We start from the raw sequence: 27,624 nt of genomic DNA, 5'->3' as shown, positions 1-27,624 counted from the left end.
CGGAGCCAGAGTCATTAGTCGTCCATAGAGGCTGTACGTCGACCGCGCGCGCGGGCGCGGTGTCGCGGCGGTCCGCGGGCTGAAATCACGGCCAAAATTGGGTTATGGTCGTATCAAAGCAAGTTTGATGATATTCGCGCGTTAATTGCACGTTTGCGATGGCTTTTTGCGCGCGGTCGCTGGTTCGGGTCGCGAAATCGCAAGATTTAACTTCAACAAAAGTGCTGAAGTTCAACAAAAATGTTGACTTTTAAATCCAGGCTATCAGAATCTGAGTTTTGATCGGTGCACTGCCTTCGAGAGGGCTCGCGCGCTCCCCGCACGCGCTTAGGAACCGCGCGGCGGCGTTCTGACAAGGTCGCGGGCCGGCGCGCCCTAGAGCATGGACTTCGTCGGCATGCTCTGCATCTCGAGGCCGGCGAGCGCGTCCCGCTCCTGCGCGCGGCTCGCGCGGCGTCGGTCTCGCTCGGCGGTCGCGTCGCTGCCGAGGAAGCTCATGTCCTGGCCCATGTCGCTGTAGTTCGACGAGACGGCGGCCTTGGGGCGGGCCTTGTCGTAGACCAGCGTCGCGATGGACACGACGACGATAAAAAGATAGGTGAACGCGGCGCCGAAGCATTTGTTGCTCGCGACGCTCGGGTTGTCGACGCCGACGACGTAGAGCGGCTGCCGCGCGAGCAGCTGGCCGATGAGGCACAGGAAGACGAAGCCCGTGCCTGCGCGCGCGCGTCGCGCGTCGGGCCGGCGCGATCGCGCGGCGCGCGCGCGCGCGGCGCGGAAGCGTGGTCGCGCGCGCGGTACCGGCGCCGGCGGCGCGCTGGCGAAGACGACGCAACAGTTCGCGCACGCGAGGCACCGCGGGCCGGGCGCGGGCACGCCCTGGGTCGTTGGGAAGGCCGTGGCCACGCTCATGGCTCGCCGCGGCGCGCGCGCCTCACGCCGCGCGGAACAGCTCGACTTGTCGTTTTCTGTCGACCGAACGGCAGCGATGCACGCGCTCCGCCGCCCCGGAACACAAGGGCTCCGCCGGGCAGCGCGCGATTCACGCGTGCGGCAGCAGCGTCAATGGCGACGCGCGAGCCGTACGCCGGCAACCAAGGCTGCAACTCGATTGTTGACCCAAGAGTTGCCGCGCGCCGCGCGCCCGAACATGGATACCTGCTGGTAAGCTGGTAAGCCTTCATCGCGCCGACAAGCCCAAGCAGCGCGGGCTCTGTCTTCCTCTTAGTTTCGACGTCCGGCGGCGCCTCTAGCCGCGGACGCGCGGCGCGAAGATCGAGGAAACGACGATTAACGAAAACCCCGGTCCGTCAAGGCTTCGGCCGCGCCGCGGCGGCGGAGCGGAGGAGCATGTTCGGGACGAGGTGCGCGCCCGCGGGGGCGCAGGCGACCTCGGAGAGGCGGTTCAGCGGGTTCAGCGCCGCGGGGACGAAGCGGCCGAAGATCTTGTTCGCCATGTTCGCGAAGAAGAGGTGGCGGCCCGCGACCGTGCCTAGGAACGACGGTTCCGCGAGACGCACATGAAAGAAGACGCGGCGTTGCGCGCCGACGGTCACGAGGACGCACGCGTAGACCGGCGAGACGCACAGCAGCGAGATGACGCGGTAGCTCCAGGGCCCGTCCTTCATGGACCCCTCGAGGCCCGTCGTCTCGCGCAGCAGCGGCCGCACGACGGCGACGCTGCTCGACCCCGTGACGCCGAAGACGCAGAAGGCGACGGCGGCCTCCGTCTTGTCCTCCTTCCACGACGGCCGCGGCTGCGTCGTCCACCGCCAGAAGCGCTGGAAGGGCGTCGTCTCGCTGGCGCCGGAGGCGTGCCGCTGGCCGGCGCGCAGCAGCGGCGCGGCGCCGTGCCGCAAGGCTAGCAGCGACATGAGGATCTGCGGCGCGCGCGGCCACCTCGTGCTTGCCACAGCCTGCTTCACCACCGCGGCACCATGGGTTACCATGCCGCGATGCTGCCGCGTCGTTTCAGGATGATGGGCAGCAGCCAAAGCTGAAAGCGCCCTCCATGGACGACGCGCCGCTGACGCCGCCCTTCGGGTCGCCGTCGCAGGAGCGCAAGGAGCGCAACGCGTCGATCCTCGTGCTCGAGTCGCACCGGAAGACGACGACGACGGCGGCGGCGAAGCTCGACTACATCAACGACGACGACGACAACTTCGACCCCAACGCCGAGGAGGAGGAGGAGGCGCCGCCGGAACCCGACGACGACGCGTCGTCCGCGGCGTCGTCGCGGCCCGTCACGGCGCCCCAGCGGCCCGTCACGGCGCCGCGGCCGCCGAGCCACCCGAAGCCGCCGAGCCCGCAGCAGTCGCGCGGCCGCCAGGGCTTCCACGGCCTCGCGGGCGTCGTCGCCGCCGCCCAGATGCAGCACCAGCTCCAGCGCACCGGCGAGCCGCCCCAGACGCCGGAGGAGCAGCCGGAGCCGCCGCCGGAGGAGGGCCGGCGGTCCATGGGCGGCGGGTCGCGGACCGGGCGGCTGTCGAAGCCGCGCGACTCCGTGTCCGTGAACCGGCGCGTCGGCAGCGTCGCCGTGCCGTCCTTCGCCAAGGAGGAGGACAAGGGCCCCGTGCTCGGCGGCGGCCGGCAGAAGACGGCCATGCAGGCGCTGAGCCGGGGCCAGGCGGGGAGCCTCCGCAAATCGTTCGACGGCGCGACGCGCGCCGACGACTTCGACGACGCGGACAGCAGCTCCGACAGCAGCTCCGACGAGGAGGCCGACGCGGCGCGCAAGGCCGAGGAGGCGGCGAAGACGAAGATCGGCGAGGGCGACCGCGAGAGCCTGCTGCTGTCGTCGCTCGTGTCGGACGCGGCGCGCGCGTCCAAGATCGGCGACCGGCGCGTCCGCGTGCCCGACACGATCTTGTTCAAGAACGGCGTGCCCTTCTGCTGGCTGTTCCTGGATCGCCGGGGCCGGCTGCGGCGGAAGCACGGCAAGCGGCTCCACTGGAACGAGATCCGCTACGCGATCCAGGAGAGCGGCCGGCGGCACCGCGAGGGCGGGCCGGAGGCGCCCGTCGCCGTCCGCGCGGAACTCGAATCTTCAACCCGACTTCAATGTGAGCGTGTTCGAATGTTTCGACACGAGCACTTCGGCTGTGCTTCGAGACCTCGATGAAAGCAATCGATTCGTCCAAAACTCAGCCGAATCGACTTCGATGTGACCGAGCGAGAGCATTTCACAGTTTGGTCGGGACGTCCCGAACCGGCGGTTGATTTCCACGCAGGTCGCCGTGCTCCGGTGGCGCACGTCCAAGCCTTTTGTGGATCTGCCCAACGTCGCGCCGGTCATCATCAACGGCCACCGGCACAAGCCGGCCAAGGTCTACGACAACTCGCCGCTCGCGGTCACGCTCCTCGACTGGCGCGACCTGAAGGTGCTCGACGAGAAGATCCCCGCGGCCGCGGGCCCGAATTTGAAGTCCTGGACCCAGTTCGTCGCGCTCCAGCCCCTCGTCCACTCCCACGCGGGCTCCCACTCGTGCGTGCACGTCCACGGCCACGCGGTCCGCCACGACCAGGCCCTGGGGCCCCCGCAGCTCCCGAGCCGGCCGGGCCTGCCCGGCGCGGGCGAGACGCGCGAGCTCATGAACTGGCCCGGCCCGGCGCCGCGGCGCGGGCGCGAGCCCGAGCAGCCGGGCAGCGCCAAGTGCGAGGACCCGGAGCTCCACGAGAAGCTCGAGCGCCAGTGCGAGCTCATCGCCGCGCGCGCGGAGACGTCCCAGGGGGCGACCTGCGGCGGGCCCGTCGTGCTGTCCAAGTCCCTGGGCATCCGCTCCTTCATCGCCGAGTTCGTCTTCGACGCGAAGCTGCGGCCGATTCTGCTGTTCGTCCGCCACGTCGTCCTGCGGCCCGTGGGAAACCACGCGCGGCGCAAGAACGCGTGGCGCACGGTCAAGTCCTTCGTGTCCAAGGTCAAGCACCGCCCGCCCACCGAGTCCTTCGAGGCCTTCACGGAGCGCGTCCGCAAGACCGACGCGGCCGAGGAGTCGTCCAAGGACGCGGACTCGCCCGCGAAGAAGGGCGACGAGGCGCGCGGCGCCGAGGCGCCGCCGAGCCGCGAGAACGGCACGCTGCGCGCCACGGCGCGGTCCACGGCGCGGTCCACGCAGATCGGCGAGCGCGTCACCGTGCGCAAGCGCACGTCGGTGCTGGAGCGCGCGCGCATCTCCAAGTTCGACCGCGAGCGCAAGTCGAAAATCGACGCGGAGCGCCGCGCGAGCCGCCAGTTCCGCATGCGCCACTCGACGCTCAATTCGCTCATGTTCGGCAAGATGACGGACCCGGGGTAAGCTTTCTCGGTGTTCGTGGGGGCGCTTCGCCTACGAGGACTGTGAGACACGTCGTGAGACGGCTGTCGACCGACGTCGACCGACACCCGGCCTGGTTGATGTTCAAATTCGCGAAGGCCTGCTTGTGCCACATCACGGAGCGCGCACTGGCCAATGAGCCGAACAATGGCTCAAAAATGCGTCTTGCTGCTCGCCCTGGGCGCCGGGCACGCCCTCCGCACGCCCTCGCGAGTCACCATGTCGACCCTTGAGAAGACGAAGCCGAGGGCGCCGGTCACGAAGACGAAGGCGCTCCCGTTGGGGAGCAGAAATAACGTGCTCAAAATCCCCTATACGGTGCGTGCCGTCCGCGCCGCGCCCCACTCAGACACAACCCCGCGCATAGGCCCCCGACAAGGACTGGCAGCCCGGCGAGCGGCGGCGCGAGGTCGAGCGGACGCTCATCCACCCGTACTTCCGCCTCGGGTCCGTCGACGACCGGGCGGGCGAGAAGTTCCTGGGCGCCCTGCGCGAGCTCTTCGGCGGCGACTGGGGCCTGGGCGTCGCCAAGTCCGAGGTGCGGCGCGCGGAGGCCTACGCGCAGGTCGCGCTCGCGCTCGCTTTCCTGCCGGCGCTCGTGCCCGCGGTCCTCCTCGTGCCCTTCGTCGTCCTCAGCCGCAAGGCGCTCTGGAAGGAGGCCGTGGCCGACTCCATGGCGGAGCACGGCGCGGCCTTCGCCGAGGCGCGGGACGCCTACCGCGCGAACCAGGAACGAGTGGTGGAGCGACTCGTCGCCGCGGAGCTCGGGCGGACCGCGCCGACGGCGCTCGGCAGCGTCGCCGTGACCATGGCGACGAGCCAGGAGGGCAAGGCCGTCGTCGAGGCGCTGCTGCGCTCGGAGAAGGTCGCCGTCGCCGAGGTGCGCGCGTTCGTCCGCGACCCGGAATCGCCCAAGGCGCGCGCGCTCGCGGCGCTCGACGCGCGCGTGACGCTCGCCGTCGCCGACTCCTGCGACGCGTCGTCCCTGGCCAAGTCCCTGCGCGGCTGCGACGCGGCCTACCTCTGCACGACGCTGAACCGCGCGTCCGCGGGCACGTGGGCCATGGACTGGGACGGCGGAGCGTACGAGATCGCGCAGGGCGAGGCCTTCGCGACGGCGTGCGCGCGCCTCGAGCGCCTCGAGCCCGGCCGGCTCAAGCAGGTCGTCTACGGCACGGCGCCCCTGCGCAAGTGGCCCGGGGCCTTCGTCGTGGAGCCGCCGATCCACTACGCGGCCAAGTGGGAGATCGAGGCGCTGCTGGTCAAGGCGGGCGTGCCGCTGACGTGCCTCCGCAAGTGCCCCTACCACGAGAACTTCACGAAGCTGACGGTTTCCGGGGCCGGCAAGGACGGCGTCTGGCGGCCGGGCGCGTACGCCATCAAGGCGCTGACGCCGCCGGAGTTCGTGTACAACATGCTCGACCCGCGCGACATCGGGCCCTGGGCGTCCATCGCCTTCGCGAACCCGTTTCTCGTCGGCGAGAGCCTGTCCATCGCGTCGGACTGCCTCTCCGGCGAGCAGATGGCCGACGACGCGAACCGCGCGGGGCTGGGCGAGGGCGCGGCGTTCTCCTACAAGATGCAGCCGCGGCTCCTCTTCGAGATGTTGGCTTTCGTCGAGCCGACCTTCGTGTACATCTCGGGCCTCCAGCGCTGGAACTCGGACGGCGGCGCCTACGATTTGGACGCGGGCGGCGTGAAGCGGCTCCGCGCGCTCCACGACGGCGGCACGTGGAAGCAGCACCTCGAGAAGGACGGCCTCGACCAGTTCACGGAGACCATGGCCGACCTGCTCCCGACGTCGATCAAGTGACCGCGTGTCCATAGGATGCGCCCGCCGGCGCCGGAAGCGGCGCCGGCCGCGCGACCCCGCCCCCTGTAGATGACCCTGTAAATATCGCACTGTAGAGAATTACGCAGGGTTCCTCGGCGTCGCGCAGAGCGCGCAGGCGAGGTAGGCGGCCTCGGCGGGCGACGCGTGCTCGTAGGTGCAGGCCGCGCAGGTCCAGGGCGCGTCGTCGTCGTCGCCGTCGACGTCGATGGGCCGCGCCGCGGCGCCGTCGTCGCCGACGTCCGCGACGCGCGGCCGCTTGCGCGCGCCGCCGAGGAACGCGTCCATGGCGCCCGCGGGCCGCGGCGCCGGGGGCTCCGCGGCGGGCCGCGGCGGCCCGAGGAACGCGTCCATGCCCCGCTTCGCCGGCGGCGACGGCGCGCGCGGGCTCCGGCCCGAGGGCTTCTTGAACAGGGCCATGATGCCGCCGCCCTTGCCCTCCTTCTGCAGGTCCTCGAAGTTCGACACCGTCACCCCCAAGACCGTGATCCCGAAGCCGCCGCCCGCGTGCTTCTCGCCCGCCCAGCGCCGGAAGCAGGCCCGCGCGGCGTCGTAGACCGTCTTTGGCGACCCGCCCCAGCCGACGGACAGCGCGCCGGCCCGCGTCGCCGACGTCGCGCCGACGGTGCCGGTGAAGCGGTGCTCGCCGCCGCGCGTCACGGACACGGTGCAGGACGTCGGCGCGCGCGCGTGGGCCTCGCGGTCCTTGGTCACGCGGTCCCAGAGCTCGTCCGCGAAATTCCGCAGCCACTTGTCGACGGCGGCCTCGTCGTCGAGCGGCGCGCGGAAGAAGTTCTTCGACGCGGCGAAGGACTTGTAGGTCGCCTGGTCCTTGACGGGGTCGTCGTGCTCGCCGCGCGCCATCCGCACGACGCGGATCGCGTCGCCCTCGTCCTCGCAGACGCCCGCGCGCACGAGGTCCCGCGGCTCCTTCGCCGCGAGGTCGCCGGCGGTCTCCACTCGGAGCTCGTCCTTGAGCCGCTTGCCGAACTCGCCGCCGAGGCCCGCGAGCCGGTCCAGCGGCAGGTCCCGCAACAACCCCGCGACGTGGCGCCGCAGCACGACGGTCTGCTGGTTCGGCTTGTGCAACCCGCAGCCGAGCTTCGCCAACTGCTTGTTCGGCGCGACGCCGCCGCTGCACGTGAAGCCGAGCTGCTTCGTCACCGCCGCGCGCGCGCGCGCCACGACGACCGCGCCGGCGAGCATCGTTTGTTCGTTAGCGTCGTAGCTGTCGCGCGGGTCCGGCCCGCCGCCGGCGGACCGCTCGCGCTGCTTCGACGAGCCCGCGCGCGTCGACGCGTGCGTCTCCCGCGCCATCTCCAGCGACGCAGCCGAGTCCGCGAGGTGCGAGCCCTTCTGGAGCGCCTCGCGCAAAATGTCGTCGAAGGGCGTCGTCTCGAGCAGCCTCCGCGCGGCGCCCGTGACGTCGACGGCGACCTCGTCGACGGATCGCTTCTCCACGCGATCGGCGAAGGTCGCCAGGATGTCGCAGACCCGCTGGCCCGCCTCCTTGTAGATGCTCATGTTCGCCTTGCCGTGCTCCGTGGGCACCTGCACCGTGACCAACCGCGGGCACGCCTTGCGCGCCTGGCCCGCCTGCATCTGGCGCTTGACGCCGGCCGCGCGCGCCTCGTAGCTCACGGCGATGAGGCCCGAGCCGCCGGACGTGACGCGCCGGTCGTCGGACGCCGTGAGCGTCTTCGTGTCCTTCTGCCAGGACTCGTACTGGCACACGGCGACGGGCAAACCGTCGAGCGACGGGTCGCGCGCGCGCTCCACGGCGACGTAGAAGCAGTCCATGTCGATGAAGCCCACGCAGGCCTGGGTCGATGCCATGGCGACACGGACGGCGCGAACCTGCGGCGGAAAGTGCCGCTCGGCTCGCGCCCGGCGCGAACGAGCGTGGAGGCGCTGCTCAGCTCGACGCGCCTCCCTGGTTTCGTACTGGTCCAGCCCGACCCGCCTCAACATGTCCTCAAGGTCTTCGACAATAACAAGTTGTACTTCAAGAACGCGACAATAGTACGGCCGCTATCTTCGATGGACCGGGGCAGCTAGGAGTTCCCGAGGGGGGTTCGACGATGGAGAGCACGTTCAAGCGGGGCCGCGGGTCCATGAAGGCCTTCTACGAGGAGTCGCACCAGGAGCTTGTCGACCTGGAGAAGGGCATCGAGAGCGAGGCGCGCCACCTGCGGCACCGCGTGGACTGGGTCTGGTACCACCCGCGCCAGATCCGCCGCCTGCTCGAGTACTGGCTCGAGTCGTCGGCGACGGGCCCCATGAAGGCCAAGTTCGGCCTCTTCGTCGTCTCCGGCGGCCTCATCATCACGGTGCTCTCGGAGCTCTGGCTGCTCATGGCGCGCGGCTTCATCCGGAAGCGCGTGTCGCGCGAGTCGCCCGTGCGCTGGCGGAGCTCGAGCTACTGGATGGTCTTCTGCGCCCTGGCGGACCCGGGGAACGTCGCGGACTTTGGGTTCCAGGAGGGCGCGAGTACGAAGCTCGCGAGCTACTTTTTACGGGCCTTCGGCGCCATCGTCGCGATCGTCGGCGTCATCTACCTGTCCGTGCTCATGGGCTTCCTCGTCGAGGCCATCAGCGCCATGATGAACCGGGCGACGCGGGGCCTGAGCCCGCTCGTCGAGGACGACCACCTCATCGTCATCGGCTTCACGCACAAATGCCTGGAGGTGCTCGAGCAGCTCGCGCTCGCGCTCGAGAGCGACGGCGGCGGGCTCATCGTGGTCCTGGCGGGCGAGGACGACGATTCCGACGACGTGCACCGCGTCATCCGCGACACGATCCCGGAGAAGGCGTTGAGGGGGTCGAAGATCGCCGTAAGGCGGGGCAACCCGCAGAGCCTCGCGGACCTCCAGCGCGTGTCGGTGCAGGACGCCAAGGCCGTCATCATCCTCTCGCCCACGGGCACGTCCGCGGACCGCGCGGACTGCTCCGTGCTGCGGACGGTGCTCGCGCTGACCGCTCTACGGGGCGACGCGGACCACACGACGCACATCATCGCGGAGCTCCAGGACATCGACAACCGCCACATCGTCCAGGTCACGGGCGGGCCCGCCGTCGAGTGCGTCGTCAGCCACGACATCTGCTCGCGGCTCCTGCTGACGACGTCGCGGCACCCGGGGCTCGGGTTGGTCTACGATCACATCTTCGGCTTCGAGGGCTCCGAGTTCTACCTCAAGGAGTGGCCCCAGCTCGTGGGCCGGACCTTTGGGGAGATCTACGCGTCGTTCCCGACGGCCGTGCCCATCGGCCTCAAGGTCGCGGACCGGCGCGTCGCGCGCATGACGCTCGTCGAGGAGTTCCACTTCTTCCACGTCGACGTGCGCTGCCCCATGCTCAAGCCCCACGGCATCATGCTGAACCCGCCGCGGGACTTCCGCGTCTCCGAGGGCGACGAGGTCATCGTCCTCGCCGCCGACGACGACACGTACGCGCCCGCCCTTGGTAGCGCGGAGCCCGCGGAGCCCCAGGGGTTCCAGTTCGCGGGCGAGGAGTCGAAGAAGTCCATGCGCGAGCGCGTGCTCTTGTGCAACTGGCGCCGCGACGTCGACGACATGTTGTTGATGCTGGACGAGGCCGTCAAGGACGGCTCCGAGGTCCACATCATGTCCGACATCAGTTTGGAGGAGCGCCGCGACGTCTTCCACGTCGAGGGCTTCGACGAGGACAAGCTGCGGTCCATCACGCTCCACCACCACGTGGGCCGCACGACCGTGAAGCGGGATCTGGAGGTCGTGCCCCTCCGGGAGATGGACAGCGTGCTGATTTTAGCGGACGAGCGCCACGAGGCGTCGCCGCTCGAGAGCGACGCGCAGAATTTGGCGACGCTGCTGCTCATCCGCGACATCCGCCAGAGCTGCAAGGAGCGGGACGACGCCGCGGTCGTCTCGCCGGCGACGCCGGCGACGCCCTCGCGGCCGGGCACGCTCGCGCGCCAGGAGTCGATGCAGATCCGCCAGGAGAAGCAGGCCGTCCGCGCGAACTTCACGCTCGCGCAGCGCAAGTCGCTGAGCGAGCGGAAGCTGCTGTCCATCGAGGACGACGGCAGCCGCAGGAGCCTCGACGACGTCGACGACTGCTCCATCATCTGCGAGATTTTGGACTCGCGGACGTCGGCCGTCGCGCGCGTCAACAGCTCCATCGCCGCGCAGGCCGAGTACGTGCTGTCGCACGGCATCTGCGCGAAGATTTTAGCCATGGTCGCCATGCGCCGCGAGGTCAAGGCGATCTTGGACGAGCTGCTCACCGACGACGGCCACAGCCCCATGGTCTTCCCCGCGTCGAAGCTCGACGGCGTGACCGGCGACCCGGGCCGGACGTCCTTCGCGGCGCTGGCCCGCGTCGCCATGGACAAGCACGTGTTGTTGCTGGGCTACCAGAAGATCGTCGAGGGCCAGCTCATCCTCAACCCGCAGAAGAAGGACGTCGAGTCGCTCTGGTCGAAGCACGACCTGTTGGTCGGCCTCATGGACACGACGAAGAAGGACACGCGCGCGGGCCACGCGGGCGAGGTCATCCGGGAGGCGTCCTGGCGGCGCATACGCAAGGAGTCCATGCGCCAGGCGCGCGTCGCGGGCGACGTCGTCCTCGCGACGACGAAGTCGCCGAAGAACGCCACCTTCGGCGCGCCGCGGCGCCTGCCGAGCCTCCGGCGAACCTCCGCGCCCGTGTCGCCGGGCGCGGACGTCGTCCGCGAGGAGAAGGAGGAGGAGCACCGCGACGACGCCTGAAATCCCCCTCCAAAAACCCCGCAATTCGCCATTCGACAATTCACCCGAAAATTCACCGAACCCTCGAATCACCGTAAACAGCCACCCCGGTCTTCGTCCGCGCGCCGCGAGACTGTTACCGGCTCGCGAGTATTCGCTTGAGCTGGTCCGTGAAGAAGATGGTCGCGCCGACGGGCGCGGCGACGGCGACGAGGTTCTGCTTCGCGCCGCGGAAGATCCAGTGTGGGTGCTCGCGGTTCAGGTACGCGAGCGCGTCGAAGAAGCCCAGGTCCGTCTTGAACATCTCGTTGCGGAGCACGTCCAGCGGGTTCGTCAGCACCGCGCCGCAGACGGCCGCGGCGGCCGCCTTCGCGGCGTCGCGCAGCAGCTCGTCGCCCGGCGTCGCCGCGCGGGGCAGGCGCGCCTCGAGGGCGTCCTTGGCGGCGATGGCGACGCAGTACTTGGGCGCCGTCTTCAAAAGGCCGGCGGACGTGCCGTGCCAGAGGCTCCGGGGCCCGCGCGTCGCCGCGAGCAGGCGCAGCGTGCCCAGGAGCGTGCCGCTCGGGTTCGTGGGATTCTGGAGCATGACCCCACCTCGGACGATGGGCTGTTTCAGCACCTGGACGACCGCGGACGCCGCGAGCGGCGGCAGCACGACCGCGGCCGGGCCCTCGACGCCGCGGCGCCGGAGCGCCTTCGTGCCCACGTCGCTCAGCAGGAAGATGCCGCCGCGCGCGACGGTCATGCCGCCGACGATGCCCGCGACGCCCCGGTACGGCGGGCCCAAGAGCGCGCCCCAGGTCGCGCGGCCGACGCCGGCGACCTCGTACTTGGCCTGGGCCATCGTCGCGTAGCGCCAGAGCGGGAAATTCAAGAGCGCGGCGATGGCCGCGCCGGAGAAGTGGGCGATCGGCAGGTCGCTGGAGCCCATGCTCCGCTCAGAAGGTGCAGACACCTCGCCGGCGGCGAGAAGGCAGAGATGCTCTGTCGTTCAGCGATTCATCGACCTCTGCACGAGCCACCCACGGACAAAAGATTCGAACCTCATGGCGAGGTGGGTGGGTGGGTCCGGAGGCCTGGTTTGGAAAATCTACAGTGTACTGATGGGTACTTGTAACGCGCGCGCGCGCGCGCGGTCATGACCCGCGGTGCCGCGGCTGACGGTCGCGCGGCGCCTCGGCGACGTGTCTTCACGCCGCTATCGTCGTCTCTGGGCAAGCGCCGCTTCTCGCCGCGGCGAGTCGAGCGGCGCGGGTGCCCGTTCTCATCGCAAAGCGGAGATTGGACCGCGCAGCTCCGCGACACGAGAGAGCGCGCGCGCGGAATCGCGCGCGCGTTGTGGCGATTTTGCGAGCGGCAACTTGAAGGCAACTAACGAAACGGAGGTCCCTGATTGGCCAGGAGGTGGGTGGGTGGGTGCCGGGCCCGCGATCGAAGAATCCGGCATGAGGTACCGCGGGATTTATCCCGGGCGGCTCTTGACCTCTGCCACAAATCGTCTCGAAGGCCGGCGACGCGGCCGTCGGCGGCGTCCCACGCGCGACCGCTGAGCTCGTCCTCGACGGCATCCACGCGCGCGCGCGACCGCTCGACGCTCGTCGACCGCAGCCGACGTCAGCGATGGCGCCGGCGCACCTGCTGGCGCGCGCCGTCGAGGGCGTGCAGGAGCGCACGGTCTGCGGCGCGCTCGTGACCTTTTGCGCCGTCGCGTCGATCGCGCTGCTCCTCTTCTTCGAGCTGAGCGCCTTCTTCGCGCCCGTGACGATCCACCACCTCGGCGTCGACGACGGCGACAGCGCGTGGGGCTCGCGGTCGTTCAAGGTGCCGGACCGGCTGCCCATCGACGTGCACATGACGTTCGCGCACGTCGAGTGCGACGACCTCGAGATCTCCGTCGAGTCCGCGCGGGGCCTGAAGGAGGCCATCAACCGCGTCGAGTTCAGGCCGCCGACGCCGTCCGAGCTCGGCGCGTGGGCGCCCGAGGCCGACCCGGAGGCGGCGTGCACGCTCGACGGGCGCCTGTCCGTGGGCAAGGTGTCGGCGAACTTCCACGTGGGCCTGTCGCCCGACGCCGACGGCCCCGGCGGCGGGCGGCCCGTCGGGCTGCCGGGCCCGCTGGCCATGCTCGTGGGCCAGATCAACATGATGGAGAAGCACCGGCACGTGAACATCACGCACAAGGTCCACGCGCTGTCCTTCGGGAAGAAGACCGGGGACACGGCGGCGCCCCTCGACGGCGTCGTCAACTCGCCGACGGAGAGCGGCCAGCAGCACTACGTGCTCAAGGTCATCCCCACGGTCATCCACGGCGCCTTCGGGTACACGATGACGAACCAGTACAGTCTCGCGGAGAACTTCATCCCCGAGCGGCGGCTCCTCGCGGACCCGTCCGCGACGCCGGGCGTCTACTTCTACTACGACTTCTACCCCGTGACCATCGAGGTCGCGAAGCAGCGCAAGTCCCTGCCCGAGTTCGCCGTGTCCATCTGCGCCATCGTCGGGGGCTGCTTCTCCCTCGCCGCGCTCGTCGACGGCGTCTTCTTCAAGAGCCACAAGGTGCTGGCCGGTAAGAAGGATTAGACGAGCTCCACTGTCGGCGCGTCGCGGACGAGCGCCTTCGCGCCGCGGCCGGCGGCCGCCGCGCGGCCCCGGCCGACGGCCGACCGCCGCTTCTCCGTGGACGCGCGCCGCTTCCGGTACAGGTCCGCCATCGTCGGCCGCGCCGTCGCCTCCGCGGCGGGCTCGGCGGCGGGCTCCTCCTTCGCCGCGGCCCCGCGGCCGCGGCGCCGCGCCTCGGAGGCGGCGATCGCGACGGAGAGGGCCGCGTTCGCGAAGTAGAGAAGGAAAACGCTCGCGAAGGAGCCCACGGAGATCTGCGCCGACTCGTCGGCGTCCGCGCTCGCGTCGTCGCAGGCGTCGTAGGTCCTGTAGTGCCGATTCAGGGCCTCGTAGTAGTCGCGGTTGATCCGCAGCTCCTCCATCGCGTAGGACAGGTTAACCATCAAGTGCATGTCCCGCGTGACCGCGTAGAAGAGGCTCGGCATGATCTCGACGTTGCTCGCGACCGCCAGGCGGGCGCAGTCCTCGAGCGCGTGGACGTTCGCCTCGGACGTGATGAACACGTCGACGTCCTCGGACTTGACGCGGTCGATGCACCAGGCGCTCCGCCCCGTGTAATCCTCGTTCGCGAAGAGGCCGTCCGGCGGCAGGACGACGCCCCCGACGAGGTTCTCCAGGTACGGGGCCATGAAGTCGTAGGTCAGGCACGCCGTGGACTGGCCGAGTTCCTCGAGGCTCCTCGGCCCGTGGACGACGCGCTCGGGATTCGTGAGGAAGGCCGCCAGGTTCGCCGTGAACGTCGCCGTCGTCACGAGCGCCAGGAACAGGAGCCCGAGCCGGTGCAGTCGCGCGCCGCCGGAGTCCGTCGCCATGACGCCGCCCAGATCGTCGCCGCCGAGCAGGAGCGTGATGGAGTGGTAGAGCATGGTCCCGAACTCGAGCGGGTCGCGCCGCGGCCCGGCCCACTCCTCGTTCAGGTAGGCGATGGCGCCCATGACGACGGTGCCGAGCACGACGGCCCCGCAGATGGCCAGCCAGAGCTTCCAGTGGAAGGGCGCGAAGATGGACCAGAGGCCCGCGTCGCGGTGGCTCACCTTCACGAGCCCTCGCTGCGTGATCGCTCGGGCGAGCTGTAGAAGAAGCCGTCGTAGAACGGCGTGCCCTGGAGCGTGAAGTCGATGTCACCATTCCTCAGCGGCTCCATCCAGCTGTCCAGGATGGCGTCGTCGTCGTTGAACCCGAGCGTGACGTCCTCCGTGACGACGCCGAGCTCCCGCGCCAGGAGCGACGTGACCTCCGGGTAGGCGCCGACGTAGCGGCCGTTCTCAAATGAGTAGTGGGACGCCGCGTCGAAGCCCTGGTAGCCGACTCTGAGCGTCGCGCCGCGTCGAACGTAACCGCAGGACACCGTCGATGCGATCGCGAGAACGAACAAGCAACAACGGGCTGCCATCGTAGTCCTGCACTGCCGAGCCGCACGGGCTGATTTCGCGACGCAGCTGACTTCCTGCGCGTCGATGCGCTGCGAAGGCGTGCGCAAACGTGTGCGCCCTCTAGCTAGAAGGCGTGCTCAGTCCAGGCATCGAAGTCGCAGACACGCGAACTCGCATTCCATTCGCATGCTTCTAGATACAACAACGGCTCAGTGCAGTCATGTTGCACATGCGCCGGCATGTGAGCAGGCTCGTGAGCTCCGCGCCAACAGACTCGGTCTCGGCGGCCTGAAGTGGCGCACGGCATGACGCCCGTGCACCCCGAAGTTCAGCAAGCACTCGTGGAAAACGACCGCATCGCCCACGAGAGGCGTGCGCTCGACGTGCGGGAGCGCGCGATGCTCGAAGGCCTCAGCGGTGCGACTTTCGGCACCCCCGGCCCGGGGCCGGCGCAGCCGGAAAGTGTCGCGCAGCTGAGCCATGTGGTGGCGACGACGGTCCTCGACCGGGCCATCACCACCGGGACGGCCTCTGAGTTGGATCACTCCCTCGTCCTGACGGCGGCGCTGGACGCGCAGCGCGCGGTTTTAGACGAGAGGGAGAGCGACCTCCTCCGCCGCAACGTGGACCTGGCCGGCGCGAGCCGCGAGGCTTCGGTCGTTGTCGCGGATTTGGGCCAGGGCCCGTCGCGCCGGCGCCGGCGCGCGGCGAGCGCGGCGCCCGCGACGCCGCCGGCGGTCGCGGTCGCGGACGTCGCGCCCGCAGACGGCGCGGCGCCGTCGGCCGCGGCGGAGCCGTCGATGTTGATCGAGGTGGTCCACGAGATCCAGGACGACGAGACGGCGGAGATGCGGAACGTCTGGCGGCCCGCGCGCGTCTGGCTCCGGCCCGGCGGCGACGCGTGCCAGATCGACTACGGCCCGCCGGCGACCGAGCTGGTGGACGCGGTCATGCGCCGCGGCGTGCTCCAGCACGTCGACGACGGCTTCGTGGCGCGCTGGCGGCCCGAGGGCGGCGTCGCGCCGTGCAAACACACGAAGGCGGACTTCGAGCGCTGCCGGTACTGCGAGGACATCCCGTCCCTCGCGAGACTGAACGGCGGCGATCTCGTCTCGACGCCCGCGTCCGCGAGGGTTATTGCCGCGGACACCGAAGGCGTGCGTAGGTACCGTGCTTCTGCGGCGAGCTGCTCAAGTACCGCAAGTTCGGCAGCGCGCCCGGTTGGACGTGCTCCCAGTCGGAGTGCCGCGCGGAGGCGGCGAGGCGGCGGGCGAGCTCCGCCGACAACTCCTACGCGGACGGACGTGGCGCGTCGGCGCCCCTCGCTCCCGCGACCGCGCCCGGACCGCCGCCCCGCGCAGGCACGCAGCGCATCCAGCAGAACCATGAGGCTCTCGTTGCCTTGGGGTTGGCGTCCACGCCCGCGGCGACCGCGCCGCGGGGGTCGACCGTCGCGCGCGCCGGCCAGCGACGCCTCGTGGGCTCGACGTCGCCGGCGGCCCCGAGCGACCCGCCCCGCCGGAGCTCGCGGCGGCGCCCCGCGGCTCCCTCGTCGTCGCCGCTCGCCGAGCCGGAGCCGGCGCCTGAATCCGTCGTCGGGCCGAAGCCGGTCGTCGAGCCGGAGCCGGTCGTCGAGCCGGGGCCGGCGCAGCTCTCCTGCTACGCCGAGCAGCGGTGGTCTACCGAGGAGGAGTCGCTCCTGAAGAACCTCGTCGCCGAGCTCGGCAGCGCGAGCTGGAGCGCCGTCGCGGAGCGGCTCGGCACCGGTCGGACGCCCAGCGCGGTCGAGTACCGTTGGTATTCCAATGCGTCCAAAGCGAGCTATCGCGCCTGCAACTTATGCGGCAAGTACTGCAGCGTACGCGACGACCGCATTTTGAAGCACAACTGCTACGGCACGTGCGGCGCGGCTCTCGGTGTCCGCGCTGCGCCCTTCCCGCGCGTCCTCAAGGCCATGATCGACAACGCGTCCCACGACGTCGCGGCCTGGTCCGCGGACGGCCGCATCTTCGTCGTGCGTGACCTCCAGTCTTTCTGCAAGGACTGGACGGTGGTTCACAACGGATCCCGGTCCAAGTTCACGTACTTCCACGGCCTGCTCATCGCGCACCAGTTCCGCCCCGCGCGGCTCCAGACGGGCCAAACTTTAGCCCGAATGCAGTCGCGCGGCGCTTTGGCCTACTACCACGCGACGTTCGTGCGCGACGCCAACGAGGCCGTGCTCAACGAGATCGACTCGACCAGCTACCGGGTCTGGCCGCCCGAGGCCAACGCGGCGACGCCGGACGCGCGCATCGACTACCGCGTCGACTACGACATCGACTACCGCGTCGACTACGACATCGACGACGCGGCGAACTTCGTCGTCGTCCCCAGCCGGTGTTGTATGTGCGGGGGATTTATACCCCGGGCCGACGTGTGCCAGGAGTGCCAGGGCAAGGTCTGGCACCACAAGGCCACCTTGACCGACTTCAAATGGTGCGACAAGCACCAAAAGTTTCACGCCATCGACGCGTTCGCTGGGCTGGTCGACGCGCCGAAGTGCGACGAGGCGCGGCATCAATTCGCGGGACACTCCGCGCGTTTCCTCGGGGGACAACCGGTTTGGTCGAAACTGCAGGCCAAGCTCGCGCGGCCGGACGTCACGCGCGCCGACGCCGTCGCCGCGGCCATGGGGCGCGCGCCCGCGCTCGCCGATTTTTACCACGCCGAGCTCGTCGCCTACCGCGACGGCGACGCGTCCGTCGCGGCGTCGGCGGCGGGCGACGGCGACGAGCCCATGAGCGACGCGCCGCCGGCGGCGAGCAACGGCGCGACGCGTTACTGGGCGCGCGTCGAGAAGCTCCGCTTCTTCGACGCCGTCGAGCTCTTCGGCAGGGACGCGACGGGGCCCCAGGTCCACGCGCTGGTCCAGACGCGGGCGCTGGAGTTCGTTCAAGGGCGCCTGCGCCGCTGGCGCGCGGCGGCCGACAGCGACGCGTTCCTGCGCGCCGACCTCGGCGACGTCCTCACGGGCGCCGTCGGCGGCCCGCGCGACTTCGAGCGGGAGCTCGCCACGGCCGGCGCGCTCGACGCCGCGGACGGCCGGCGCGCGTCGCGCGGCGGCGCCGCGCGGCCGACCGTCTCGCCCGCCGACGCCGTCGCCGCGCGGCCGGCCGTCACGCGCGCCGACGCCGTCGACGCGGCCAAGGAGCGCGCGCCCGCCCTCGCCGGTTTTTACCACGCCGAGCTCGTCGCCTACCGCGACGGCGACGCGTCCGCCGCGCCGCCGGCGGCGGGCGACGGCGACGAGCCCATGAGCGACGCGCCGCCGGCGTCGAGCAAGGGCGCGCATTTCACGCGCGTCGAGAAGCTCCGCTTCTTCGACGCCGTCGAACTCTTCGGCAGGGACGCGACGGGGCCCCAGGTCCACGCGCTGGTCCAGACGCGGCCGCTGCGGTCCGTTAAAAGGCGCCTGAGCGCCTGGCGCGCGGCGTCCGAAAGCGACGCGTTCCTGCGCGCCGACCTCGGCGACGTCCTCACGGGCGCCGACGGCGGCTCGCGCGACTTCGAGCGGGAGCTCGCCACGGCCGCCGCGCTCGACGCCGCGCACGGCGCCGCGCTGGGCCTCTCGCCCGCCGACGCCGTCGCCGCGGCCGAGGAGCGCGCGCCCGCCCTCGCCGGTTTTTACCACGCCGACCTCGTGGCCTACCGCGACGGCGACGCGTCCGCCGCGCCGCCGGCGGCGGGCGACGGCGACGAGCCCATGAGCGACGCGCCGCCGGCGGCGCCGCGCGGCCGCGCCGCGGGGTACACGCGCGTCGAGAAGCTCCGCTTCTTCGACGCCGTCGAGCTCTTCGGCAGGGACGCGACGGGGCCCCAGGTCCACGCGCTGGTCCAGACGCGGCCGCTGAAGTCCGTTAAAAGGCGCCTGAGCGCCTGGCGCGCGGCGTCCGACAGCGACGCGTTCCTGCGCGCCGACCTCGGCGACGTCCTCACGGGCGCCGACGGCGGCCCGCGCGACTTCGAGCGGGAGCTCGCCACGGCCGGCGCGCTCGACGCCGCGGACGCCGCGCGCGGCCGGCGCGCACGCACGGCTACTACGCGCGCCGCTCTCTCCGGGGGCGCGCCGCACGGCTACGGCGCGGCGCCACTCTACGGCGCGGCGCCGCCGCCGCGCGGCTACTACGCGGCGCCGCTCTACGGCGTGGCGCCGCTCTACGGCGCGGCGCCGCCGCCGCACGGCTACTACGCGGCGCCGCCCATCGCCGCCTCGGACGTCGGCGACGAGGTGAAGCTCGACGACGCGGAGCGCGGCGTCGCCGCGGAGACGCACGCGGTCGCGCCGCCGCCGCCGCCCGAGCCGGGCCTCGCGGCCGCGCTCGCGTTCCCCGCCGCGCCGCAGCTCCCCGACGCGCCGCCACCCGCGGCCGCGCTGACCTACGGCTCCCACGGCCTCCACGGCTTCGACGGCTACGGCTTCCACGGCCAGCCCGCGTCCATGTCGCGGTTGTCGCCGTTCGCGCAGCCCTACGAGCCGCCGACGCCCGCGCGGCCCGCGCCCTACGACCTGCCCCAGGTGCCGCACTCCTACGACCGCGGCGGCGCGGGTGGGACGTGCCTCGACAAGCTCCAGTCCCTCGGCGCCGCGAAGATCAGCCGCCTCATGGCCAACGGCATCGCCACCGTCGAGGCGCTCGCCAAGGTCGACGTCAAGGACGACCGGCTGGTGCGCCTCATCACGGAGGCCAAACGGGCGCGCGACGCGCGCGAGACCGTCGTCAAGTGGCGCGACATCGCCCAGACCTTCCTCGCGCGGCGCTCGAGCGGCCACGTCGCGCCGTCGTCGAAGAAGCGGAGCAAGACGCGGCGCCGGTCGCGCGCGCCCGCGCGCGCGCCCCCGCCGGCGCAGCCCGCGGACTACGGCGCGGCGCCGCCGCCCCACGGCTGCTACGCGCCGCCACCGCCGGTGGCTCTGGGCGCCGCGCTCGCCTTCGCGGCCGCGCCGCCGCCGGCGTCGCGCGCGGCGCCGGGCGTGAACCGCGAGGCGCCCATCGTCGACCCCATGGACCGGTCGCCGGCGCGGCCCGCGGCGGCGCCGGCGCGGCCCGCGGCCGTCGCCGCGCCGTCGCCCGAGTTCGTGGCCACGGCCAGTTTCCCGGAGAAGGTCTCCGACTTCGTCAACCGCTACAGCGACGTGCCCGAGGACGAGGCCATCGTGAGCTGGTGCGAGGACGGCCGCGCGTTCATCGTCCGGGACCGCACGCGGTTCTGCGAGGAGGTGCTGCCCGCGTACTTCTCCCACAACAAGTGGGCGTCCTTCACGCGCATGCTGAACCTCTACGGGTTCAAGTGCATCAAGCTGGGCCGCTGGGTCGGCACCTACGAGCACGAGTGCTTCCGGCGCGGCGAGCCGCAGCTGCTCCAGAGCATCACGCTTCGCAGGCGCGACGCGAGCGCCGCGAACACGCCGACGACGACCGCGCCGCCGGAGCCGGCGCCCGCGGAGCTCGACGTCGCGCACGGCCTCGCGCCGGCCCGCGTCGCCGTCGCCGACGCGCCGCCCGTCGCCGCGCCCGCGGTGCTCAAGCGGGACCGCTCCAGCAGCGGCTCCACGCCGCGCCAGCGCAAGAAGTCCAAGTCCCCCCCGCCGCCGCGGTTCTTCGGCGGCGACGCGGCCCAGGCGCAGCTCGAGGCCGCCGCGGCGCCGGCGATCGAGCGGCCCGTCCTCGAGCGCGCCCCGTCGTCGTCGTCGACGGGCGGCGGATGAAGCGCCCGTCCAGTCCCGGTTCCTGCTCGGGCACGAGTAGTACGCCGCGAACAACCACCCTTCCCTCAAGTCTCCCCCGCCTGCTCCTGTGCACCCCCGCGCGCGCGCGTTCGCCGCGCACGAACTACTGAACATAGAAATGCCGCGACGACCCGGACGCGAGGAACCCGCGCCGAGCCCCGCGGCCCCGTCGTCGATGAAGATCCCGAGCTTCGCTCAGTGGTTGAAAACGGAGTTGAAGTGTTGAAGAAGCTGGATACGCATCAAGCGGGCTGCCCTCGCGAAGGCAGGACGTCGAGATCGTCGAGCCTTATCGAGCCTTCACTCCGCCAGCCCCAGCGCGCGCCCCGCGTCGAACGTCGCGTCTTCGGGGCCCGGGGCAGGCCCGCGCGCGCCCGCGTCCACCGCGCGCCCCCCGCAGGCCACGATGCAGTGCCTCAAGCCCGCCCTCGCCCTCGCCGCCCTCGCCCTCGCCGCCGCCGCCGACCTCGCCGCCGACGGCCGCCAGGCCGCCCTCGGGGGCGCCACCCAGGAGGAGGTGCGCGCGTCCGTCGACTCGGTCCGCGCGGCGCCCGTCGCGTCCTTCGAGGCGCACCACGTCCAGTCGCCCTCGACGACCACGCTCGTCGTCACGGGCGTCATCGCGGCCGCGGTCTCCGCGTTCCTCCTCCTCGGCTTCGGGGCCTGCGCGGGCCTGGCCCTCTACTTCGTCTCCCAGAATGGCGGCGGCGGCGGCGGGCCCCCGGGCCCGCCCCCCGCCCCGGGCCCGGCCCCGCCCAATCTCGCGAACCTCGGCCCGCAGGTCGCCAACATGGCCGCCGCCTACCAGAACGCGGCGAACGACGTGCACATGGCTAACGCGATGGGCGGCCTCGCCGTCCAGGCCGTGGCGCCGCAGCACAACGGCCACAACCACGGCCCCGCCCCCGTCCCGGTCCCGCCCCCCGCCCCGGTCCCGGCCCCGGTCCACGTCCACGCCCAGCACGCCTCCCGTGGCGGCGTGAACCTCTAGGGCACCGCGCCCGACGCACCCAAGTCCCAAGCCCCCCGCCCCCCGCGCCCTGAAGCGCCCCCTCGCTGGTCCGCGCCTTTAAACCTACATGCCGCGGCGGCCACGACTACACAGCCCGTCCGCGGCCACGGACCGAGCCCGCGCCGGCGACCGGCCGGGAGAGCGCCTCGAAGCGCTCGCGGTAGGCCTCGTCGGCGTAGAACGCCGCGAGGAGCGCGAGGAACGTCCCCGCGAGGCGGACGCGGACGTGGTGCAGCTTCTTGCGCACCTCCTGGCCGAGCAGCGCGTGGAGGGACGACTCGCGCGCCGCGGCGTCGCCCGTCGCCGCGGCGTCGTCGGCGTCGCTCGCGAGCGCCATGGGCTCGACGTCCCCGGACGCGACGTCGGTCGCGCCGTCGCGGTCCCGGATCTCGGCCGCCTTCGCCGCGTAGTCGATGTCGTCGATGAGGCCCTCGTCGAGGAGGGTCTTCCAGCCCTGAAGCTCGGCCGCCGTCGCGTCCTCGGAGCCCTCGGCCGCCGTCGCGTCCTCGGAGCCCTCGGCCGCGGGCGCGTCCTCGGAGCCCTCGGCGGTCGCGCGCTCCGACGGCGGCGGCGCGCCGCCGGACGCGTCGAGGCGCCGCTCCGACGCCGTCGACGCCGCCTCCGACGCCGACTTGTTCGCGGCCAAGGCCGCGCGCGCCTCGAGGCGCGCGAGGCCGTCGGTGCCGCCGCGGACGGCGCGGCCGCAGAGCAGGTCGACGAACAGGCCCGACGGCTGGTGCACCGCGCGGAGGCCCTGCGCCTCGCGCAGAAAATCGTGCAGGTCGAGCTCGAGCGCCGTGGACCAGCGCGCCCGCGCCGAGTCGCGGCTCACGAGCCGGTTGTTCGTGAAGAAGACGTCGCCGTCCTCGTCGATGACCGGCCAGTTCGCGCGGTCGACGCCGCGGCACGGCACGCCGACGCCGACGTGCTTGTTTTTACCACAGCCATGTAATGTGTGCTGGTCTCGAGGCGAGATCCCTCGTTTGTGATTTACACATTGTTTGCCGTGAAGTGTCGATGGATTGCGTTCACCCGGTAATGCCGACGATTTGCAGCGCCCCGTCCAAGGACTAGCGGGCTGCCGCCCGCGGCGAGTAATACGGGCAAGGCGCTGCCCTCAGCTGCCAGACGCGTCGTAAGGCGTACCTCCTGTCCGTCGCCGGAGCCAGCGCCCACGTCCGGCCGGACGCGACCGGTCTTCCGCCACCCGCCCGCTGCGATTACTACCTCCCGTCGGCGGGTCGCGGGCCGCAAGGATCCCGGCGAGGCCCGGACACCTCCGCTAGGAGGCGCGCGCGGTCCCGCGGAGGGCGGGCCTCGGCGCGCGTCGGACGCGCTCCGGTCGTCGCCGATCTCCCAGGTCGCCGTCCACGAGCTCCATGATGTCGGACCTCCCGGCGGAACACAGCGGCGGTGATCGGTTGACGCGAAACGCTCCGTCTGGCACCCAAACCATTCGTTTTGGGGGCTCTTCGAGGCCGTCTCGGGACGAAACCAGCTTTTCCACGCCGATTTCGCAACCCGGGGCAACTCCGACGCCTTGGCCCGCTCGTCACATGTGGTCTACGCCTTCGACGACGGCCAGCCCGCCACCAGCGCCCACAACCGCGGCGCGGCCGGCGCCCGCCGGCGCGCTCCGACGGCCCGTCTTCGGCGCGCGCGGTCGACATCTTCGGGTCCCAGAGGTTTGAAATCGATGCGACGCTGGGCTCGCACCATCATGGCGACCTCCCGGACGCACTGGCGCGTCCGCGCGCGACTCTCAGCCCGACAACGACGGGGCCGCTTCGGCGCGAACCTTCCGCGACCCCGTTCTCGGCCCCTACTATGTCTCGCAGCGACGCGCGAACGACGAGCGACTTGTCTGACAAGGTCTCTCGCGATCCGCGCAGCCAGATGTCGGTTTTATGCATGTTCCTGAGATCTCCCTCGGTCGCGCAGCATATCGACGCGGGATGCCTGCGGGGCTCGCCGTCTCCGAGTTGCCAGTGGCTGGGGATCCGACGCCACCAAAAACGAGGGCACTCTCGATCGAGCTCGAGATGGGGGGCGCACCACGGAGGTGACCCTTGCACTTTGCCGTCGACGTCGAAGCTGGCCCTCCCCCGCGCGCACCCAGGCCCATCCGAAGAGCCGGCTTTAGAGGCCGCCCTAGAGGGTGTTGGCGCGCGCCAGGGGCCGCGCGCCCGCGGACGCCGCGGAGAGGACGACGCGCGCGCGCGGCTCGAACTCGACGCGGGCCTCGGCCTCCGCGTCGAAGCGCGGCTTCTTCAACGGCGGCGCGCCGTCGACGTTCTCGTCGAAGCGCGGCTTCTTCAACGGCGGCGCGCCGTCGACGTACTGCCACATGGCCTCGAGGACGGACAACGGCGACGACGGGTCGAAGGCGACGCGCGCGCCCGCGAGCAGGCGGCGGAAGCGGTCGATCTTCTCCTCGACCATGGCCGCGTCCGCCGCGCCGCCGTCCGCGGTCGCCGGGGCCGCGGCCGGCGCGCCGTCGTTCTTCTCCTGGATGAGCGCGGCGACGCGCGCGCGCGTCGGCTCGTCGAGCGACTCGATGCCCTCGAGGTCGTCGACGGACGTGATGGGGCAGTCCTCCAGCGCGAAGTAACAGTCGACGTGGAACGACTCCCACGGCCGGCGGCGGTCGCCCCGGAGCTTCTCCCGCCGGACGCGCGGCGTCCCGAACTCCAGGCGCTTCTTGCACGACCCGCACGTGGAGGTGCTGATGAGAGCAACATCGACGAGGACGCGCTTCTTCTCGTCGCCGCGAAGGGGCGCGCGGCTGTGGGAGCGCCGCGCCGGCCGCGACGCGGCGCCGCGCATCTTGGTCGCGGAGCTCTCGCGGCGCGTCTTCTCCTCGTCGATGGCGCGCGCGAGGTCCGGATTGGCGCGTTGCCCGGCAGCACTGATTCTTTCGAGCGCATCGATGCGTTCCTCTTGGATGAGAATGCGTTGTTGCTGCATAACGTTCTTGGTCATGCCGTGCATCAACTGCATGGCGTCGGCGCTGTGCGACTCGGTCGCCGGCGCGGTCTCGGCCGCCGGCGCGGCCTCTGCGGTCACGGCTGGCGCGCCGAACATGTTGCGGATGATGGTCTCCATGGCTGCGGCGCGCGCGGGTCGGTGCGTGGCTGGCGGCAGGGCGGGTCGCAGCCGTGGATGCTCCGGCTTCATGCAAGCAGCAACATAGCGGCACCGTAGGCAATGATGATAGCAGAAGCGGTGAGGGCAGCCGCGACCGCCGCCGCCTGACTCACGCTGCTGCAGCGCAACTACGATGCGACGGAGAACGAGCCGCTGGCGCCGGGCGGCTCCGTAGTCGTCGTCGGCGCCGGCGTCGTCGGCGTCAGCACGGCCGACGAGCTCTCCCGTCGCGGCTTCCGCGTGACCGTGCTCGAGGCATCGGCGGGCGTCGCCGGCGCCGCCAGCGCAAGCCACGGCAACGCGTGCACGCTCGGGGTGAGCGGCAAATGGCAGTCGCTCGCGGACGTGTCTACTCTCCTCGAGACGCTCCACGCGGCGTCGCCGTCGCCCGGCGCCGCGCCGCCGCCTCCGGACGCGCCCTTCGAGACGCGGCACGCGTTCCACGCGACGAACAAGTTCGTCAACGCCTCGGTGCTCGGCGACCCGTGGTTCTACGCCTGGGGCCTCGCGATGCTCAAGGGCCTCGCGGCGGGGGCGCCGGCGATGGAGGCCGCGTGGCGCACGAGCAACGAAGCGGCGCAGCGCGCGCTCATCGCGCGCGCAACCGAGGTCGGCTTCCGGGGCATCCGCGTCGACGGCTCGGAGAAGGTGCGCTTCGCGCCCGGCACAGCGTCGCGGGCGACGCGCGAGGCCTGCGCCGCAGCGAGTCCCGTCGCGGCGGCGGCCGCGCACCCGAGGACGGCCGCGGCGACTGCGCGGCGTACACGCGCGCACTGGCGGCCGACTGCCGCTGCCGCGAAGTCACTTTCGTCTTCGGGGCCGCGGCGTCCGCGCTCGAGATCGACGCCGATGGAGCCGTCGAGGCCGTGCGCTGCTCCGATGGCCGCGCGTTCGCGGCGGACCGCGTCATCGTCTGCGCGGGCGCCGCGACTCCGACGCTCCTCCGGTCCGCGGGCCTCTACGCGCCCGTGCAGCCCCTGCGCGGCTACTCGATCACGGCGCGCGTCACCGCGCCGGGCGCCGTGGAGGCGTCGCTTGTTTGCGCGCCCTACTCGCTCTACGCGACGCGCGTCGACGACGTCACGGTGCGCTTCACGTGCTACGGTGAGCTCGTGGCCGTCGGCGACGCCGCGGACGCGCACGCGGGGCTCGAGCGTCGGCTGCGGGCCCTCGTCGCGCACGCGCTCCCGGCCGCGGACGCGTGGTGCGACTGGCGGAGCCGGCCCGTCTGGTCCGGGTCCCGGCCGACGACGCCCGACTGCTGTCCCCTCGTCGGCCCGACGCGCGTTCCGAGGCTTTTCCTCAACACAGGCCACTCCTTCAATGGCTGGCGCGAAAGCACGCAGACCGCAGCGCATCTCGCCGCGCTCGTCGCCGGAAACGAGTCCCCCGCGGGCGCCTACCGTGCAGCCTGGGACCCAGCGCGCTTCGCTCCTTTCGGGTAACAGGAATCGTCTCCCGCACCCCGGGCTGCGAGACTACGCCTTCAAGTTTACTTACGCAATGAGCCTCGCGTCAAAGGCGACGGAGCCGCCGGCGCCGCGATCCAGCACGTCGAGCGCGGCGAGGTCGTCGTCGCCGAGGCGGAGCGCGAGCGACGCGACCGCGTCTCTCCGGTGGCCCGGCGACGACGCCTTGACGACGGGCTCGAGGCCGCGCGCCCGGAGCCAGGCGAGGACGACGGCCGCGGGCGTCGATTTCTTCGCGTCGGCGACGGCGCGGACGCTCGGGTGCGCGAGCACCGGCGCGCGGCCGCTCGCGAAGGGCGAGTATGCCTGGATGGTTGTGACACCAGCGTCGCGCCAGAGGCCCGCGAGCTCCGCGTTCGCGCAGAACGGGTGCGACTCGAGCTGGACGACGTCCGGTACGCCGTTGTACTTCAGCTGCTCGCGCGCGTGGCGCGGCACGTAGTTCGACACGCCGACCCGCCGCACGACGCCCGCTCGCTTGAGGTCGACGAGCGCCTCCCAGGTCGCCGCGCGCCGCAGCGCGTTGGCCTTGGGCGACTGCACGGCGTCGGTGGAGCCGGGGAAGTGCACCAGGAGCGTGTCGAGCGCGTCGCCCAGCAGCTCGCGGCTCCGCAGGCCGCTCGCCCTGGCGCGCTCGTACGTCATGTCGTCGAACCAGACCTTGCTCGTCACGCGCGCGTCCCTGGCGCCCGCGTCGCGGATCGCGGCGCCGACCTCCGCCTCGTTGTCGTAGAACGCCGCCGTGTCGAAATGGCGCCAGCCCTCGTCGAGCGCGCCGCGCACGACGTCGCGCACGCCGGCGCCCGTGTCGCAGCAGGTGCCGAGGATGAGGCCATCTGCGACGGGCGCGGCGGCGGCGCTTTGCGGTCGCAGCAATGCGGCGCCGCCGCCGCCGAGGACCGTGCGACGGCGCACGACGACTGCGCTGCTGCGTGCGGCCAGCAAAAGGACGACTATCGGTGCGCTGCGCGTCGCGCGCCGCATCGATGGTGCCCCGCGCTGCGCGCGCCGGACCATCGCGCCGCTCAGCAGTACTGCACGTCGAGCTCACAAGTTGAAGCGTGGGTGCAGCAGTCTCGGAAGGTGTGGGCAGCAAAGCGCGAGCGCGCCTCGCGTTGGAGCTCGAGCCGACATCGATGGCTGCCCTTCTGCCTACCCCCATCGATGGCTGCGAGCAGTTCACGACGAAGAACAAGGCCATGGTGCGCGAGGGCGTCGAACTGTCGACGGACAAGGTCACGGAGCTCGCCGCCGGCGTCAAGGTCGACGCCGTGGAGCGGTCGAAGAACGCGAAAGGCGACAACCGCCTGCGCATCACGAGCCCCGTGGCGGGCTGGCTGTCCGAGAAGACCGTCGAGCCCTT

General features: G+C 71.6%; 5 protein-coding genes across 5 annotated transcripts; 2 read left to right on the top strand and 3 right to left on the bottom strand.

Annotated features, from left to right (window-relative positions):
* Positions 1–375: 375 nt before the first annotated feature.
* Positions 376–912, bottom strand: AURANDRAFT_64424 (hypothetical protein; the record flags this gene model as incomplete). The annotated part of the gene is made up of 2 exons (XM_009038996.1): positions 376–716; positions 837–912. The coding sequence occupies 2 exons, from the start codon at positions 910–912 to the stop codon at positions 376–378; spliced, it is 417 nt and encodes a 138-aa protein (XP_009037244.1).
* A 6,171-nt stretch (positions 913–7,083) lies between these two features.
* On the bottom strand, positions 7,084–7,980 carry AURANDRAFT_26642 (hypothetical protein; the record flags this gene model as incomplete). Its single annotated transcript, XM_009038995.1, has 3 exons — positions 7,084–7,279; positions 7,472–7,780; positions 7,832–7,980. Coding segments are annotated over 3 exons (654 nt in total), but the record flags the coding sequence as incomplete, so codon positions are not given.
* A 710-nt stretch (positions 7,981–8,690) lies between these two features.
* On the top strand, positions 8,691–10,628 carry AURANDRAFT_487 (hypothetical protein; the record flags this gene model as incomplete). The annotated part of the gene is made up of 3 exons (XM_009038921.1): positions 8,691–9,434; positions 9,504–10,043; positions 10,167–10,628. Coding segments are annotated over 3 exons (1,746 nt in total), but the record flags the coding sequence as incomplete, so codon positions are not given.
* Positions 10,629–20,027: 9,399 nt separating this feature from the next.
* On the top strand, positions 20,028–20,276 carry AURANDRAFT_17549 (hypothetical protein; the record flags this gene model as incomplete). Its single annotated transcript, XM_009039179.1, has 1 exon — positions 20,028–20,276. A coding segment is annotated over one exon (249 nt), but the record flags the coding sequence as incomplete, so codon positions are not given.
* A 6,132-nt stretch (positions 20,277–26,408) lies between these two features.
* On the bottom strand, positions 26,409–27,056 carry AURANDRAFT_5005 (hypothetical protein; the record flags this gene model as incomplete). Its single annotated transcript, XM_009038935.1, has 1 exon — positions 26,409–27,056. A coding segment is annotated over one exon (648 nt), but the record flags the coding sequence as incomplete, so codon positions are not given.
* Between the last annotated feature and the right edge of the window lie 568 nt (positions 27,057–27,624).

This window comes from Aureococcus anophagefferens (assembly GCF_000186865.1).
Source record: "Aureococcus anophagefferens unplaced genomic scaffold AURANscaffold_10, whole genome shotgun sequence".
Lineage (NCBI taxonomy): Eukaryota > Pelagophyceae > Pelagomonadales > Pelagomonadaceae > Aureococcus > Aureococcus anophagefferens.
The sequence above is the reverse complement of the archived record's forward strand: the minus strand, read 5'-3'. Positions and strand labels throughout refer to the sequence as shown.